This window comes from Octopus sinensis, linkage group LG16 (assembly GCF_006345805.1).
Source record: "Octopus sinensis linkage group LG16, ASM634580v1, whole genome shotgun sequence".
Lineage (NCBI taxonomy): Eukaryota > Metazoa > Mollusca > Cephalopoda > Octopoda > Octopodidae > Octopus > Octopus sinensis.
This window is the reverse complement of record NC_043012.1, coordinates 56906238-56925284: the sequence shown is the minus strand read 5'-3', so window position 1 is coordinate 56925284 and position 19047 is coordinate 56906238. Positions and strand designations below refer to the sequence as shown.

The window sequence follows — 19047 nt, the reverse complement described above, 5'->3', positions numbered from 1 at the left end:
CAAATCCACAATTTTTCAGTTAGAGGGCTCACACTTTCTATGGTCATTCAAAACCGTCCAAGGGTGGTCGTGCACATCTTTACATTTCTCCAGTCACCCTGCAAAGCCATTAAAAAATCAATAGAAGTGACTTTTTTGTCATAGTGCTAGTATATATATATGATTTGCCTAATAGTGGTTTTATCTCTAATTTAATATAATATAATATATTTATACTATAAAATTGGATTTAATCCTAAATCTGATTTTTCCTTGTAAGTTTGGATTTATTCCCTAATATTTTATTATATATGTATATGTATATATATATATATATATATATATATAATATATATATATATATATATATATATATATATATATATATATATACATACATACATACATACATACATACACACACACATACATACATACATACACACACACAGAGGATAATGCAGGATTAATTCAAAACAATGTGAATAAATAAGAATTATTCGAATCTTGTCTCTTGAAAGTAAAAACCTTAGAAAATTAGTTAAAAATTAAAAATGCTCGTTAAGGAGTCACTCTTACCTTTGGGAGGAGAGTATTCATAATTGTTCTGCTTTGCCCAGTCAATGGGGTGAAGCAAATGATTGAGGTAGAATAGCCAGAAGTCAGTTTCAGAGTGGTTTAGACCTTCCTGACGTAAGTATAAACGTCCACCAACATTCTCCAACACTTTCACAATCCAAACATGATTGGGGTTGATATGGTCCTGCAGTTCTAGGCGCATACCTTGCTTTATTTGATCAACAGGAGTTGTCCCAGTTGTCTACAAAACATTATTCATAACAAACAATATTATAACATATACATATATACACATATGGTCTTGGTTTTAAATGTGTCTTAATAAAAATTTTGTAAGAACCCTCATGCAAAATTATTTGAATTAACCCTTCAGTATTAAAACTGGCTCTAAACTAAATTTTATCAAAATTCTTGACAACATTCAAAATTACTTGAAACATTGAAATCAAATTTGATGACTGGCATCTGTGCTAGTGGAGCGCTAAGAGCACCATCCAAGCGTGATCATTGCCAGAGCAACAAACTGGCTTCCATGCCGGTGGCACGTAAAAAGCACCATTTGAGCATGATCATTACCTGCATCACCTTACTGGCATTTGTGCTGATGGCACATGAAAAAACATTCAAGCGAGGTCATTGCCAGTGCCGCTGGACTGTGCAGGTGGCATATAAAAAGCACCATTTGAGTATAGCCATTGCCAGTACCACCTGACTGGCCCTCGTGCCGGTGGCATGTAGAAGCACCCACTACACTCTTGGAGTGGTTGGCTTTAGGAAGGGCATCTAGCTGTAGAAACTCTGCCAGATCTGATTGGAGCCTGGTGTAGCCATCTGGTTCGCCAGACCACAGTCAATTTGTCCAACCCAAGCAAGCATGGAAAGCAGACATTAAACGATGATGATCATGAGTGTGGTTCACTAAAAATCCAGCCATGAAAGGGCTTAGACAAGTTATAAGCTTTTGTGTGTGACTGTGAGTAAATGAGTGTAATATAAGAGGTTGGGCATGTTAGTTGAACTTCTCATATAGGACTGTTGTTCTCATTGCAATCACCTAATCTTTTAAATGTGGGGCATGACATTCCTCAGATTTAGAACTAACCCTTTCGTTACCGCATTTATTTTGAGATATTCTGTTTCTTTCATTTAATTTTAAATATAACAAAGAATTTAGTAAAATAACTTAATTATCATTCAGCTGTTGTTAGGAACATAAATTGGGACTAAGGTCTAGTGGAAAATTTTTATTCAAAACTTATGAAAACAAGACATTTGTACTACAAAGCCAGAGGCGGTTTCAGTCGGGTTGGTATTGAAAGGGTTAAAACGGGGCAGCATTTATAAGACAATATCATCATCATCATTTAGCATCCGCTTTCCATGCTAGCACGGGTTGGACGGTTCAACTGGGGTCTGGGAAGCCAGAAGGCTGCACCAGGCCCAGTCTGATCTGGCAGTGTTTCTACGGCTGGATGCCCTTCCTAACACCAACCACTCAATGAGTGTAGTGGGTGCTTTTGACGTGCCACCGGCACAGAGGCCCGTCGGGGCGGTGCTGGCAACGGCCACGTTCGGATGGTTCGCTTATGTGCCACCTGTAGTGACTGTATATAAATTTCCTAATAAACTCAAGCTCCTAATAGTCATAATGTTGAATAGGGTGCTGATGGAAATTTAACAGATTCAGTTGGCAAATTCCATATATCAGGGGCCTAAATATTATTCTTGTTTCATGCTTAAACCAGCCAGATCCAGCCTATCACACAACATCATTTTAAAAATAAACTGCAGCATCAACATTTCAAAGCTACAAGATAAGATATGATGAATTCAAAACAATGTGAACAAGCATTACATTTAAGAGAGTAAACTTAATGTTGAAGGGTTAAATATGTTAGATTCTCCTATAATTATGTTAGACACTACTACACACCTCAAGGAAACGATGCCATTTGATGCCAAGATGAACAATGTACAAAAATAATCCATTTACTAGAGCTAAAAGTCTCTGATAATCACCACTGTAAGCCCCTCAAGCACACATTGGATGGAAATATCTGACAATCATCAACAAAGGACTTTCAGTTTTAAACTATTGCACAGCAAATAGATCAGACAATTACATACATGTACTATTCACATGATCACCATCTAAGATATAATGTGTGCTCTTCTCAATCATTAATATACTAATCACATTCAAAATAAAGCTATCCATCAGTTATGTGATCTCATACTTGCAAACACTAGTCAACCACGAGCCTATTACTGAAATGTATCATTTCATTCACCTGTCTTACCATAAATACAATGCCTCTTGGTCCACTAAATTCATTATCTCTATGTAAATCTCATCTAAACCTACCTGATGCATTCATCTCTCTTTCTCTCTCTCTCTCTCATTTATTCTACATTAATTCAATTCTCAAAGCCAGAACTTCTTCCCAATTTTTATATCTTAGAAATTCACTATTGGAACTTTTTTTTTTTACCTCTGTCTTTTCTCCAATAACAAATTTTAAAACGGAAAAAAGTAATCCATATTTCATACACCTTACAATACTATTTTGACTTTGCTCTCACCAAATTTAGTATAAGATTAATCTATGAGACATATATATCTACATGAAAATTCTAACATGATGAACAATATAATTAACATTCAATTATTTTAATATTTAATGATAAAAACATAGTTACAAAATTTTATAAATTATTTTTCTTTAGAATGGAGTAACTTTCTAAAACCTAAACAAGTTTCCCTCCATCTTCAATGAAATTTGACACAAAAATTCAAAAACAAAAAATGCAAAAAAGAGCCTCTATACAGTTATTTGAACAGCTAGAAATAACAGCCAAATCTAAAATTAAACGACATTGGATAGCATAGTCCTACATATGCTACATTCAAATAAAAAAAAAAAAAAAGGATGGTTATGGCTGAAATATTGAACCATCAACCTTTTCAATCAGAGCTGACCCCAAGACTAAACAACAGTCTGTAGCATCCAGTGTTACAAGAGTTCAGGCCACGTCTCTAGGTCTGATAATAATTTCTTTATACTAGTTTCAGAGACCCTGAAAAGGAGTGAAGTATATTTCACCTCTGAATAAGCCAGTAAAATATTTCTTTTTAAGCCAAAGAATCTTGATAACAACTAAAAATTTTTAAAAAAACCCAACAACTCAGCAACAATGAAATAACTGTTCACCAAATATATTGGTATCACTTAAATCATTTAACATCCACTGTTCTATGCTTGCATGGGTCAGACAGAATTTGTTGAGGCAGATTTTCTACAGCATGATGCCCTCTTTGTCACCAACCCTCACTCGTTCCCAGGCAAAGCAATATTTTCCCATGACCAGACATGTTTTTCATGTAAGACTAAAAGTGAACAACAACACTTGTATAAAAATGGTGATGCTTATTTACAAACATTACATGATGCCAATACAAGGGTGTATATACTCTTTTACTCTTTTTTTTCTTTTTACTTATTTCAGTCATTTGACTGCGGCCATGCTGGAGCACCGCCTTTAGTCGAGCAACTCGACCCCAGGACTTATTCTTTTGTAAGCCCAGTACTTATTCTATCGGTCTCTTTTGCTGAACTGCTAAGTGACGGGGACATAAACACACCAGCATCGGTTGTCAAACAATGCTAGGGGGACAAACACAGACACGCAAACACACACACGCATATATATATATACATATATACGACGGGCTTCTTTTCAGTTTCCGTCTGCCAATATATATATATATATATATATTCTGTTGTCTGGGAAGAGTCATTTTCTTTTTGTGCCTTATAATTTAACACACTCACTGGTAAAATTTCCACTTATTTCTTATTTTTATTTTCCTAAAATTTTCATTGCGTCTTACAACCTTTTCTATAAAATAAGGAATAAGTGGAAATTTTACCGGTGAGTGTGTTAAATTATAACGCACAAAAATAAAATGACTCTCCCCAGACACAACAGAATATGCTTCAACACACAAACTCATATAAAGAATCTTGCAAACCAAATCCAAAAACAAAAATATACATACATATATATATATATACACACACACACACACCACACACACACTCACAATGTGCATCTAGTTTCCATCTACTAAATTCACTCACAAAACTTTGGTCATTCTAAGGTTATAGAAGAGACTAGCCCCATGGTGCCACAGAGTGGCATTGCACCAGAGGACACAATGTAAAAATACAAGCTTCTTAATCACATCACCACACCTTCACACATCAATACAGTTTTACCCCCAGCAAAATCTCCTGGCTGTTGGATGCCTTTAGGGGAGGCCATTGCATTGAGAGCAATTGTGCTAGGGTTTCAATCTAACTTCTGATGATTTCTGATGATGCTGTTACCCGCATTCTGGAAGCTGTTACATGCACACCATCTTTGGGTGCTGCACTTTCTCCACCAACTGAGTGAGTCAAAAGCAAAAAGGAAACTGAAACAACAAAAAAAAAGAGAACATACCTTATCAAGCAGGTAAGAAGGAGCAGTAGCTGCTCCAACAAGGGAAGTTGTTAAAAAGTCACGCCAATTTCCAATCTTGTTTTTGAGTTCTGATAAAATAGAAAATTATAGTGGTGTTAGCTGATAATAAAAAGGCAACAAATTTCATTACACATTCAATAACTATCACATTCAATTTCTGATATTTTTTTCAAACTTCTGAAACAGACATCATTATCGTTTAACATCCATCTTCCACGCCTCATGGACTGGACAGTTTGATAAGATCCAAAAGCTCATGGGACTGCATTGCCATCTAATGTCTATTTTGGCATGGTTCTTATGGCTTGATGTCCTTCCTAACACCAACCACTTTACAGCAAGTCCCAGATGTTTTCCGTGTTGCCAGCACTAGTGAGGTCAACGAGTAGCTCACAAAACACCTTGATTGAGATGGGATAAAGTATTGAGGAAGACAGCTTATGTCATTGTTGAGAGGCACAAGTATGAGAGAGGGATAGGAACAGGTATCCTGCTGTATCCTTTATCAGTCATATTATTCTGCCAAAGTCAATGCTTATTTATCCCATATTGTTTTGAATTAGTCATGCATTATCTTGTAGCTTTGAGATTTTCATGAGGTAACAATCTTTAGAATGATGTTGTGGGGTTGATGTTAAAAGCCAGATTTAGCCACTTTGAGCATAAAACAGGTGGGATATTTTGGCCGAATATGGCCGGTTTAAATGATAAAGGGTTAAAAGCCAGCTTGTTTTGAAGTACACTGTGTTTTTTAACACTATCATCATCTTTGTTTAATGTCCATCTTCCATGCATGCATGGGTAGGATGGCTGACAGGAGCCAGCCAGGTAGAAAAACTACCCTAGGCTACTGTGTCTGTTTTGACAGGGATTTTATAACTGAATGCCTTTCCTAACACCGACCACTCCACAGAGTGGACTCAGTGGTTTTTACATGGCACTAGCACAGGTGAGGTTAGTTATGGTATGATTTTTACAGCGGGATGCCCTTTCAAATGCCAACCATGTTACAGTGTGGATTGGATGCTTTTAACATGGCACCAGTACTGGTAGGGTAACCAAGTAACTCACAGGACAAGGGATTATGAGAGGGGCAGGGAATTTGAGGAGGAGAATTTGTGTCAGAGGTTGAAAGGTTAAAGTGTGACAAAGAGACAGAAGCAGGTGTCTTGCCACAACAGAGGGGGCATTAGAGGAGGTGATCCAGTATCAGATAATGAAAGGTAACAGAGAAATAGAGAGGCAGAAATAGGTGTCTTGCTATAGAGGAGGTACATGGTTACCCAGTGAGAGAGAGAGAGAGAGAGAGAGAGAGAAAGAGATAGAGAGTGAGAGAAAGGTACAAGAAAGAGGCCAGAAACAAGTGTGCTGATATGAAGGTGATAATTGGTTACCTAGTCAGAGGAAAAACAAGAGGAGGAGAGAGAATGACCAAAGAGAAATAGAGAGAGAGTAGGTAACAGCAAAAGTGTAAGAGAGAGCAGAAAAGAGATGGTGTAGTGCTAAGGTATACTCACAAGTAACAAGAATATGAGTGTAGAACCTGATTAGAAAAATAGGGTGTGGATGTGGGGTGTGGGGAGCAGGGCAAGAAAGAGATTGGAAAACAATCAATTTATGAAGAAGAAATGTGAAGAAGAGAAAGATGCAGTTAGAAGAAGAGTTATAGTTTGATTTCTTAGGGTAGAGTGGGTGAAAAGTGTGTTGTTACATGTGGGTGGGACACAACTCTTCTAGCACTCAGTTTCATGGATGGGTCTTCTCCAGAACTTCATATCTCCAAATATCTCTGTCTACTGTCTAAGATCAGTCCTCACCACTTCATCCCATGTCTTCCTGGGTCTCCCTCTTCCACAGGTACCATCCACCTTCAGCGACAGGCACTTCTGTATACAGCTGCCTTCATTCATACTCATCACATGTCCAAACCAATGCCTTCTCCTTTCCTGCACACCACATTTAATCCCACTTATGCCTAAATTTTCTCTCAACACATCCTTCATTCCTCTCCAGCCTACGCATGTCCTCCACAGTCAGAGCCCATGTCTCACTACCATGTAACATAGCCGTTCTCACACAAGCATCATACAATCTACCTTTCACTTTGCGAGAGAGAGTCCTTTTGCCGCCAACAGAGGTAATAGCTCTCTGAACTTCCTCCATCCTATTCTTATTCTAGAAACAATACTTTCAGAGCATCCACCACCATTACTAATTTGGTCACCTGAATAGCAGAAACTATTTACTACCTCAAGTAAGCCGCCTGGACATTTGAAACAGTTTAGGTCTCTTGTGCTCTTAGTACTTACTGTTCCTGCACATCTGTCACACACAAAAGTGACCCCATCTGATAACCTTCACACGATTATACTACATCTCTTACATCTCTAAAAGGGTTCCCATAAGATGAAAAACTGCAGCTACAAGCTTTTAACTAACACACACACACACACACACTATGTGATACAGGTAATATTTAATTAAGCTAAAATTTCAATGCTTGACTACAAGAGTTAAAACATAGATACTAAGCAGGGCCCTCTTCAGACACATCATCATCATTTCATGTCCACTTCTCCATGCTTACAGGGCTCAGGCCGAATTTGTTGAGGCAATTTTCTGTGGCTGGATGTCTTTTCTGTTGCCAACCCTCAATTCTTTCCAAGCAAAGTAATATTTCCCACAGAAAACTAGTAACATACAACATTGCTAGTACAATGTCTAGACAAGGCTACACATGCACATACATACACACATGACAGGCTTCTTTCAGTTTCTGTCTACCAGATCCACTGACAAGGATTTGGTCAGCCCGGGGTTATAATAGAAGACATTTGCCCATGGTTTCATGCTGTGGAAACTGAAGCCAAGACATCATGGTTGGGGCACCACTAGTTCCCTTCAACTCTGTTTATTAAATCAAAAGCTCTTTATGCACGGCAGTTTTTCCTAGTCTAAACCTAACTTTGTAGCCATTATGAATCAAAAATTTTGCAACGGTGAGGGTTTCAGAAAGACGAAAAATATATACACAAGTAATGGAAAAATGGAGAGCTGCCAGCAAGTTCAGGAAGATGTTTTATACCAACATATAAATCAAACCTGTCCTAACTGGCCAAGCACCATTATGAAGTCAACAAAATGAATATTCATTTATTTGATGTAGAAAGCATGACATGAATCCATTAATGTAAAAAACATAATTTTTTCAAATGTCTGTGGAATCTGGTTTTAAAAATGTGTAAGAATAATTACACTGAATGGCATTGTGTTAATGTAAGAGATCAATATTTACCATCAGGAGGCATTAGTGTTTTATTATTTTGGGCACACCAGCCAATACTGTGTATTTCTGAGGCAGTAAGATCATGCCAAAAATCGGCTGATCCATCGTCACCATAACCATCGTAACGAAGACGGAGAAGAGGGCCACAAGTCATGATAACCGAAGCCACCCAATATGTGTCAGGAGTGGACTTCACTGCAACTTCTAACTTCATCCCCTTCACAAAACCACTCTGTAAGCTGCACTCAACCTGAAATTAAATAAAATAAAGTTAAAATATATATATATAACGGGAAGGTTTACGAAAATAAACAAAAGACGAAGGCAGGTGGAGTACAAACAAACAAATGTATTAGTATGGCGCTCAGGAATAGAGATAGAACAAGTCTTTTACGTTTCGAACCTACGCTCTTCGACAGAAAGATACACAGAAAAAAAAAAGGAGAGAGAAAAAAATGCGTGTAGGAGCTAACGATCTATCATATATATATATAAAAGAGTACTCAAATACCAGAGGTAGAGTAATATGCTTCATTTAAAAGCAGCAGAAATATAACAAAAGCTGTTACCCAGAGTTTCAGATTCCCATTCATCAGACAGTTTTGTTAAAATATATATATATAACGGGAAGGTTTACGAAAATAAACAAAAGACGAAGGCAGGTGGAGTACAAACAAACAAATGTATTAGTATGGCGCTCAGGAATAGAGATAGAACAAGTCTTTTACGTTTCGAACCTACGCTCTTCGACAGAAAGATACACAGAAAAAAAAAGGAGAGAGAAAAAAATGCGTGTAGGAGCTAACGATCTATCATATATATATATAAAAGAGTACTCAAATACCAGAGGTAGAGTAATATGCTTCATTTAAAAGCAGCAGAAATATAACAAAAGCTGTTACCCAGAGTTTCAGATTCCCATTCATCAGACAGTTTTGTTAAAATATATATATATATATTATATATATATATATATATATATATATATATATATACATACACACACACATATATATATAAAATCAACAATGGTAGGAAATAAGCACTAGTACTGAAGTTGCTTGGAGCTGTACTCATTAAAAAACAAACAACAGCCGATGTTTTACCCATGTGCTAACTATTCTGCTAGTTCCCTACCTCAATAATAATAATAATAATAATAATAACAGGGTTTGAATAATTCACCTCTGGAAACATGGGTGTTTCATTCAACATCCTTAAACAACCCTTATTCAGGGACTTTTTGAGCAGGATGGGTTACTCAACCAGAAGAAAATTCTAACTGGGCCCTACCTGCATGGTCATGTGCTCTTTATTTTGATATGAGATCACCATGTTGCGCACATATGGTTGTGATTCATGTGCCTAGTATACCCTTATCAGACGGGTAGTCATGATGGGTATACTGGGCTTCGTATATTTTACCCCAGTGTCACTTTGATGGCATGCACTGCTCTCTCACTCAATAATAATAATTGATAATAATTATAATAATGAGCTCATTGTACCATGCCCAGATACACTACAACTTGTTGGAAAAGGGTAAAAAAGGGGACAAAAGGCAGTAACAAATCTAGTAAAGCAAGGCAGCAACACTAGCTCAAAGGGCACATGCAATACACAAGAGAAAATATGAGAAGACAAGAAATGTGAACAGCAAAAGAGCCATAAAGAGGAAAGGTTGTGGGGGACCATTTCAAGTGGAATGGTATTAAAAGGAGTTTTTTTTCTTCTTTTGTTGTTGTTCAACATAAAACAATTATTTTTATTTCCAAAGTATCAGATATAAAAATCTGAAGTATATTATTAATAGTTTTTCAATGAGATACGTCTGTCTTGAAGATTAACAATATAATACTATTTTTGGTGAGAAAGTGCACATGGAAGTCAAAGTTCATAACATAAATACCAGGCAAGTTCTGGAGTCGATGTAATCTACTTGCACAATACTCGTCTCAAAAGTTTTGGCCTTGCAACAACAATTATCATCATTGTTATTATTATACTAAGGCAGCAAGCCGGGCGAACTGCTAAGTGGCATTTCGTCCATTGCTACATTCTGTGTACAAATTCCACCATGATCAACTTCACCTTTCACCCTTGTGCGGTCAACAAATAAGTACTAGTTGAGCACTGAAGTGGGAAGTGTTGACATAACTGACTTGAACCCTTCCTTGACATCGCTGGCCTTGTGTCAAATTTTGAAATTATTATTATTATTATTATTATTAAGGTAGCAAGCTGGCAGAATCGTTAGCACGCCAGACAAAATGCATAGTGGCATTTCATCCATCTTTATGTTCTGAGTTCAAATTCCGCTCTAGTCAACTTTGCTTTTCATCCTTTTGGAGTCAATAAAATAAGTACCAGCTGAGCACTGGGGTTGGTATAATCAACTAACCCCCTGCCTCAAAATTTCAGGCCTTATTATTATAAAGCTGTTTATTTCAAGGGTTCAAGTGTAATCAAGATCCCTGCAGCATAATTTTATATAAGACCCTTTTGCTATGTTCCAAATACCAATTTCATTATGACAAAGCTATCTTACTAAAGTTTTATCAAAATTCTCAACATTCAAAATTACTCGAAACACAGTGTGCTTCACTAGAAATCCAGTCATGAAAGGGTCAGACAAGTTATAGATTTGTGTGTAACTGTGAGTAAATGAGTGTAGATATAAAAGGCCGGGCATGTTAGTTGAATTTCTCATATAGAACTGTTGTTCTCACTGCAATCATCTAATCCTTTGACTGTGGGAGCATGTTATTCCTCAGATTTAGAAGTTTAAAATGGGGCAGCATTTATAAGACAAATAATATATTGTAGTGACTGTATATAAATTTCCTTACAAACTCAAGCTCCTAATACTCATACTGTTAAATAGGGTGCTGAGGGAAATTTAACAGATTCAGTTGGCAAACTAATTATATAGACTTTCAATTTTCAGTTTAATAAAGGACATGGTGGCTTATACAGGAGTCAAGAAGCAATGTTGAGCCATATGAGCCAATGTAATCATTTTGAATTAATTAGATACTAACAACTGTTAGAAACTTAGATTTTTTAAGGATAAACTGATCCTTATACCGCCCATAATCTTTACTGTATCAAGAAAATCCAAGCACTCTCTTAAAGTTTAAAAAATATTCCGTGAATTAGATTTAAAAAGGAATGCATTTAGCATACTTAGGAATTTGAGGTTACAGAAATGACTAAATTTTCTGACCAGGCCCGGTGGCACATAAGAGAACCATCCGAATGTGGCCGTAGCCAGCGCCACACCGCCTGGCCGCCATGCCGGTGGCATGTAACAAACACCATCTGATCGTGGCCTCCGTGCCGGTGGCACGTAAAAGCAACATCCGAGCGTGGCCGTTCGCCAGCCTCGTCTGGCACCTGTGTCGGTGGCATGTAAAAAGCACCCACTACACTCACAGAGTGGTTGGCGTTAGGAAGGGCATCCAGCTGTAGAAACACTGCCAGATCTGACCGGGCCTGGTGCAGCCTTCAGGCTTCCCAGACCCCAGTTGAACCGTCCAACCCATGCTAACATGGAAAACGGACGTTAAACGATGATGATGTAAATACCCATATCAGTTCCTCCTGTGTTCTTGAGCACAATAGGGAGCAAGCTGATGCCACTGATTTCAGCTGGCTGTAGTTTTTCTCTGCATCCACCCATGTAGTATTGGTCTTTCTCATGTCAGTTATGAATGTTCTGCATCATGTAGTTTTCGGTCCTCCTCTTTTTTTTTTTCCTCCAGTTGTGTCCATTTGAAAGTTGTCTTCAGAAATGGTGTTGTTCTGGTACATAGAGTATGTGACCTGCAGCTTTTAATCTTCATTCTGTGATGATTTCACTAAGTGGTCTTGTGTTGGCAGGTTTCCACAGTCATGTCTACCAAACTTCACTCACGAGGCCTTATCACCAGAGCATGGTCGAAAGAAGATGTCTAAGATTACACCCAATGGAATCTAACCAGTCATTGCAAGACAAGCTTCTTATTTACCATAGAGCCATGCCACCACAATTTTATATTGCTACATTACAGTACACAATGATAACAAAATATTTCTACAATAGTTTTGCTGTCAGACATATTCTACTTACATGTTTGAATGCTGTTGGTGGCACTTCTAGAGCTCCAGTCTCCTGAAGATATTCCTCCCACACAAAGTCTGGTTCCTCGTAAGTCTCTAGTAGACCATCTAGAGATATTAAAAAAAAAAAAGAACAAAAACATTACAAAAATTAGTCAGACAAATAGATTACAATGAAATCTATATAAAATTATGGGTGAATTTCAAATGTATAAAATAAACTGCAATAGTTTTTGTTGTTATTTACAACCACCACCACTTATCAGACCTGATCGAGTAGCCCTTATGGTCAAAGGTGCCTTTTCGCAAGGACATAAGTGCACCAGGAATATATTATACAATGTGTCTTTTGCTAAGTAAGGTGTAAACAGGAGATTTGGCTGCTATTTCTAGCAGGTTAAGCAACTATGTAAAGATCTTTTGTTAGCTCAATAAAACACCTGTAATATACTGACGTTGAATGATTTAACAATACACCCTTATTACCCATCTTACAAAAATCATGGTGGTATTGTATTTAATAACTGAACTGAAAATAATCCCCATCACGATCAACAAACACCGTGCCCTCCTCTTCTCTGCATACGGGACTTCCCACTTTCATTTATCCTCAGCTGTGCTCATAGTTCTACATTTCTGACTGGTGTTCTCCTCAAGCAGTTGTCTCATCAGTAGCTTCTATGGTTATAGTTAACACATATATTTCCTGCTGACACTGGATATATTATTAACAATTTTGCAGCCAATTTTGGCACGTTAAACACACCATTCAAGCATGATCATTACCGCATCGCCTTACTAGCACTTGTGCTGGTGGCACGTGAAACATTTGAGCAAGGTCGTCACCAGTGCCGCTGGCACATAAAAAGCACCATTTGGGCGTGGCCATTGCCAGTACCACCAAACTGGCCCTCGTGTCGGTGGCACATAAAAGCACCCACTACACTCTCGGAGTGGTTGGCATTAGGAAGGGCATCCAGCAGTAGAAACTCTGCCAGATCAGATTGGAGTCTGGTTCGCCAGACCTCAGTCAAATTGTCCAACCCATGCTAGCATGGTAAGCAGACGTTAAATGATGATGATGATGTTCGAAACACCAACGTATTAAAGAAAAGTTATTTTACTAAATCTTTTTATTAATTTCAAAGTTAACTGAGATGAAGGCAGTGTTTTTCAACGGAAATATTGATTTCAAATTTTGGCACAAACCTAGCAATTACAGGGGAAGGATAAGTCGATTACATCAGCCCCCAGTGGTGCCTATTTTATCAACCCCAGTTGCATTTGAACTCAGAACGGAAAGTCAGAAGAAATGCCACTAAGCAGCTTTCCTGGCATGGTAATAATTCTGCCAGCTCACCACCTTATTTCAACAGAATACTGATAATAAAAGGGTTAAAGCCATGGAACTTGCATTAACAAAACACTGGCTTTTGAAAGTACTTCTCATGGGGTTTATCACACATTTATCATAATCATCATCATTTAACATCCGTTTTCCATGCTGGCACAGCCTGGACGATTTGACAGCAGCTAACAAGCTGGATGGTTGCACCAGGCTCCAGGTGTCTGTTTTGGCATGGTTGCTAGGATTGGATACCCTTCCTAATGCCAACCACTTTAGACAGTGTATTCGGTGCTTTTTATAAAAAGAGAAAAATAGACACAGGAGTGGCTGTGTGGTAAGTAGCTTGCTTACCAACCACATGGTTCTAGGTTCACTTCCACCCTGCGGCACCTTGTGCAAGTGTCTTCTACTTTAGCCTCAGGCTGACCAAAGTCTTGTGAGTGGATTTGATAGACGGAAACTGAAAGAAGCCCGTCATATATATATATATGTGCATATATTTGTGTATCTGTGTTTGTCCCCACCACCTTCGCTTGACAACCAATGTTGGTGTGTTTACGTCCCCATAACTTAGCAGTTCAGCAAAAGAGACCAATAGAAAAAGTACTAGGCTTACAAAGAGTAAGTCTTGGGATTGATTTGTTTGACTAAAGGTGGTGCTCCAGCATGGCCGCAGTCAAAATGACAAACAAATAAAAGAATAAAAAGGTAAAGGAATGTCAAAGAAACAATAAAAGGGACTATTACCTTCTGTATCTTCACACATGTCCAGGTTACAGTGAGGATCAGGAATTTCTTCAGAGCCACTCGGAGAGACTGGTACTTCACTGGGATTCTGACTACTTATCTCTTCGGTATAATCTTCCTCATCTTCCTCTTCCTCTTCTTCTTCGTCCTCCTCCTCCTCTTCCTCTTCAACATTCTCGGAGACCGGAGACTCAGACGACACAAACTGGTCGTACTTCTCGGTCAGTATGACCGAGTCGACAGACTTGTTGTCAGTGTCGGGGCAAATCTCACAGGAAGCGTCCGAGTCGAGGTCGACAGACACTTCGTCTTTCCCTTCTTCACATACAGAACTTCCCACTTCCGTTTCTTCTCGGTTCTGTTCGTAGTTCTGCTCTTTGGAATTTGTAATCACCAACTCCTCATTGGGGTCCTCCTCAAGCAACACTGGTTCATCAGCAGCCTCTACATTTGTAGTCGACACGGGCTCTATCGCGTTGACAGCTGGGAATGTATTGGTCAGACTAGCAGTAGGAATGCTCTGTAGACACTGGAAATTAGGCTGCAAAACTACAGTGGGCGGAGTACTCACAAACAGTTGGTTATTAGTAAATACCTGTTGTGAGAAGCCTGGAAAGTTAGCAGGTAAGTAGACTGGAGACAACACCTGAGTAGTGGTAAATGCCCCAAGAGTGGTAACAGGAGTGCAATGCATATTGGCAGGGATGCCAGCAGGGAATGTTGGTTTCATTTGTGTGGTGTGATTAATCAGAGCAGCACTAAATTGTTCCTTCATTCTTTAGTCAGAACAGTAGAAATGTTCAACTGGTATGTGACTGACTTCACTAACTGCTTGTATGTGATATCCAACACCCAAGATTTTTCTATCACTGGAATCATCTGTAAAAAAATAAAAGGAGAAAAAGGTAAATATATAACAATCACCAAATACATTTTTGCTTTTGTTCATATATTTATAATTGGTTATCATCATGTATAACTCTTTGACAGACTTGTTAAATTTGGCTACATTCAAGACATAGCTATCAGCTCACACTAGCCATAACTGGTTTTCATCATCACTATGATCGTTAAACGTTTTCCATGCTGACATAGGCTGGACATTTGACAGGTACTGATCAGCCAAAGACTGTGCCAAGTTTCAGTGTCTACGTTGGCATGGTGGTTTCTATGGCTGGATGCCCTTCCTAACACCAACCACTTCACAGAGTGTATTAGGTGCTTTTTACAGGGCCCCAGCACTAGTTGAGGTCACCCAGAAGTAACCCAGAAGACAAACCCTGCCAACTGAGGAGGGGGGGGGCAGCAGTGAGGGAGGTTGTGTTGTACCAAGAGATGAGAGATTATAAAGTCTGATAATAACATCTAATCTCACAGAGTAACAAGTCATACTTTCATCATTTCTATATAAAAACATTAAATATGTTTAATTTCATGACTGTTATGAATAACTATCAAATGTGCTTGAGGGGCAGGGATAAAATGAGTGACAAATTTTATACCAAAATATTTCAGGCAGGGGGACTCAATATGTTATCACAATGAAACTGTAAATAAACAATTTATTAACCATTTTGTTACCGTATTTCTTTTGAGATGATCTGTGTTTCTTTCAATTACTTTAAATATAACAAAGAATTTACTAAAATAACTTAGTTATCATTTAGCTAGTGTTAGGAATATAAATTGTGACTAAGGTTTGGTGGAAGATTTTATTTGGAAACTTATGAAAACAAGACATTTGTATTCAGAACCAGAGCCGGTTTCAGCCAGGTTGGTAAAGAAAGGGTTAATGCTCATAACAGAATGGTAATTCCTGTTGACTGAGACATTTCACCACCCACAAAAGCAGCAACATTTACCCAAGTATACAGGTGTAGAATATTTGTTGAATTAGGGAATGTGAAAATAAAAGGCTAAGCAAACAAAACTTATTGTACATGCATCAAATGATGGCCGGAATGTTGATGACACAATGCAGTAATCAATGCAATCAACAGATAAAACAGGGTTGATATTATCTGTGCAACATTATATTCAAAGAAAATGTCGGTATTGTTTCATAGCCACTTTATTGTTAACTATTATACTAACAGTATTTCATTTATAAACCTGACAGGAGTCACACTTGGAAACTTTAACCCTTTAGCGTTCAGATTATTCTGTCAAGTGTAACGCTTCTTTATTCACATTGTTTTAAACTTATCCTGCTATCATCTTGTAGCCTTGATATTTCAGTTATGTTACTTTATTTTCTAGACTAACATATTTGAGTAAGTGTGAGAGGCTGGATAAAGCCAGTTTAAGGTAATCCTACAACACCTGCTACAAGAAAATGCCAACCTAAGCAGTGCGCAGGGGTTAGTGTCATCTAACCCTTTTGATGCCAATCCACCTGAGATGACCCCTGACACTATAATACAAAATTCCTGTTTTAAAGTAATCAAAATTAAAACTTTCCATCAAAATTTCATGTTAATTTTTGTCTCAAATGCTAGCTTAACAATAGTTTCTATTTTTGGCCTAAGGTCAATAATTTCAGGGAAAGGGGTAAGTTGATTATATCAACCTCCGTGCTCAACTCATGCATATTTTATCAACCCTAAAAGGGTGAAAGGTAAAGTCAGCCACAGCAGAACTTTAACTCAGAACATAAAGACAAATGAAATGCTGCAAAGCACTTTACCCAGAGCGCTAACGATTCTGCCAGCTCACTGCCTTACACCAGCAAAAGTAAATTTGCTCAGATTCTTTTAATATTTCAAAAGAAATATAGTAACAAAAGGGTTAATCAAAACCATTTTAATAAGGAAACAAAACTGCAACCCTAGATTCAATTTGTTAAGTATTCACAGCAGTGTTAGGGCTTATCGTTAATACAAAATTAACTAACGTATATCTCATGTTAGGCCTTGTAATAATAGTAGTACTTATATGATATATATATATATATATATATATATACACACTGACTGCCTTAAGTTTCCAGTATATTCTTTTCAAGGTGATAGGCTATTGTACAAGACAGGATCTGCAAGGTTTTTATACAAAACAGGATATACATAATTTAGAGTTTAAAAAGACTTCTTAAAGATAAAGAAGATAAAAAGGATTAAAAGTGGGTTGGTAGAGTCATTAGAGAATCAGAAAAAATGCCTGTTATTATTTGTTCTGGTTTATCATGTACCCCATTCAAATCCCACTGAAATCAACTCGGACTTTTATCCTTTCAGGGTTGATAAAGTGAAGTACCAATCAGGAACATAAACCTAATTGATTATGCCACTCCCCTCAGAATTTGCTGGCCTTGTGCCTAAATTAGAAATCATTAATACTCCTTTCTGCCGTAGGCACAAAGCCTGAAATTGAGGAAGAAGGAGGTAGTCATTTACATCGACTCCTGTGCTCTACTGGTACTTATTTTATCAACCCTGAAATGATGAAAGGCAAGAACAACCTGAGCAGAATTTGAACTCAGAATGTAAAGATGGACAAAATGCCACTAAGCATTTTGTGCAGCATGCTAATGATTCTGCCAGCTCACTGCCTTAGAAACCATTGTTAATATTATCATTAACCATTACATTATTTACATATTTGTCCTCATCTTGTTTGTTGCTAGCACAACGTTTCGGCTGATATACCCTCCAGCCTTTATCAGGTGTCTTGGGGAAATTTCGAACCTGGGTTATTCCTAAGGTATTATTTCGATATCATTATTATTATTATTATTCAGGTCATTGCCTGGAATCGAACTCGGAATCTTGGGGTTAGTAGCCAGTGCTCTTAACCACTATGCCATATCAATATTATCACAAGGCGGCAAGCTGGCAGAAACGTTAGCACACCGAGAAAAATTCTTGGCAGCATTTCATTCATCTTCACATTCTGAGCTCAAATTCTGCCGAGGTCGACTTTGCCTTTCAACCTTTCAGGGTCAATAAATTATGTACCAGTTGCATACTGGGGTCGACCTAATCGACTGCCCCCCCCCTTCCCAAAAATTTCGAGTAGAAAAGAATATTATCATTAAGGTGGTGCAGACAGAATCATTAGCACACCGGGCAAAATTCTTAGCAGCATCTCATCCATCGTTAGATTCCGTAAATTCCACCAAGGTTGACTCTGCCTTTCAGGGATGATAAAAGTCCCAGAAGAACAACAGGGTCGATGTAATCAACTAAACCTCACCCCATAACTTGCTGGCCTAGTGCCAACATTTGAAACCAATATTACCATTATTTTCCCAACATGAATAACACAATGTCATAATGATGAATAGCATAAAGGTAAATAAACATTAATGAAATTCGTAACGAGATATGTTTGAGACACTGTTAATTACACTTGGTTATTTTGTAAAGAAACACAGCACACACAAATGCTGTTTCACCACAAAGAAAATAAATTAGAACATTTTCTAATTTCACCATATCCTAATATTATAAAACACTATCAAGACTTTAAATGACAAAGATGT

The 19047-nt window shown here is 37.8% G+C and overlaps 1 protein-coding gene across 2 annotated transcripts in view; it reads right to left on the bottom strand.

Annotated features, from left to right (window-relative positions):
* The window catches only part of LOC115220335 (scm-like with four MBT domains protein 1), a 104592-nt gene that overhangs the window by 34118 nt on the left and 51427 nt on the right, over positions 1-19047 (bottom strand). For both annotated transcript variants that reach the window (XM_036510166.1, XM_029790434.2), the window contains exons 3-7: positions 14568-15446; positions 12483-12580; positions 8381-8621; positions 5065-5153; positions 559-799 (exon numbers count right to left, since the gene is read on the bottom strand). In XM_036510166.1, coding sequence (XP_036366059.1) covers positions 559-799; positions 5065-5153; positions 8381-8621; positions 12483-12580; positions 14568-15342 — 1444 coding nt within the window. In that variant the 5' untranslated portion in view covers positions 15343-15446. The remainder of the gene's footprint in view (positions 1-558; positions 800-5064; positions 5154-8380; positions 8622-12482; positions 12581-14567; positions 15447-19047) is intronic.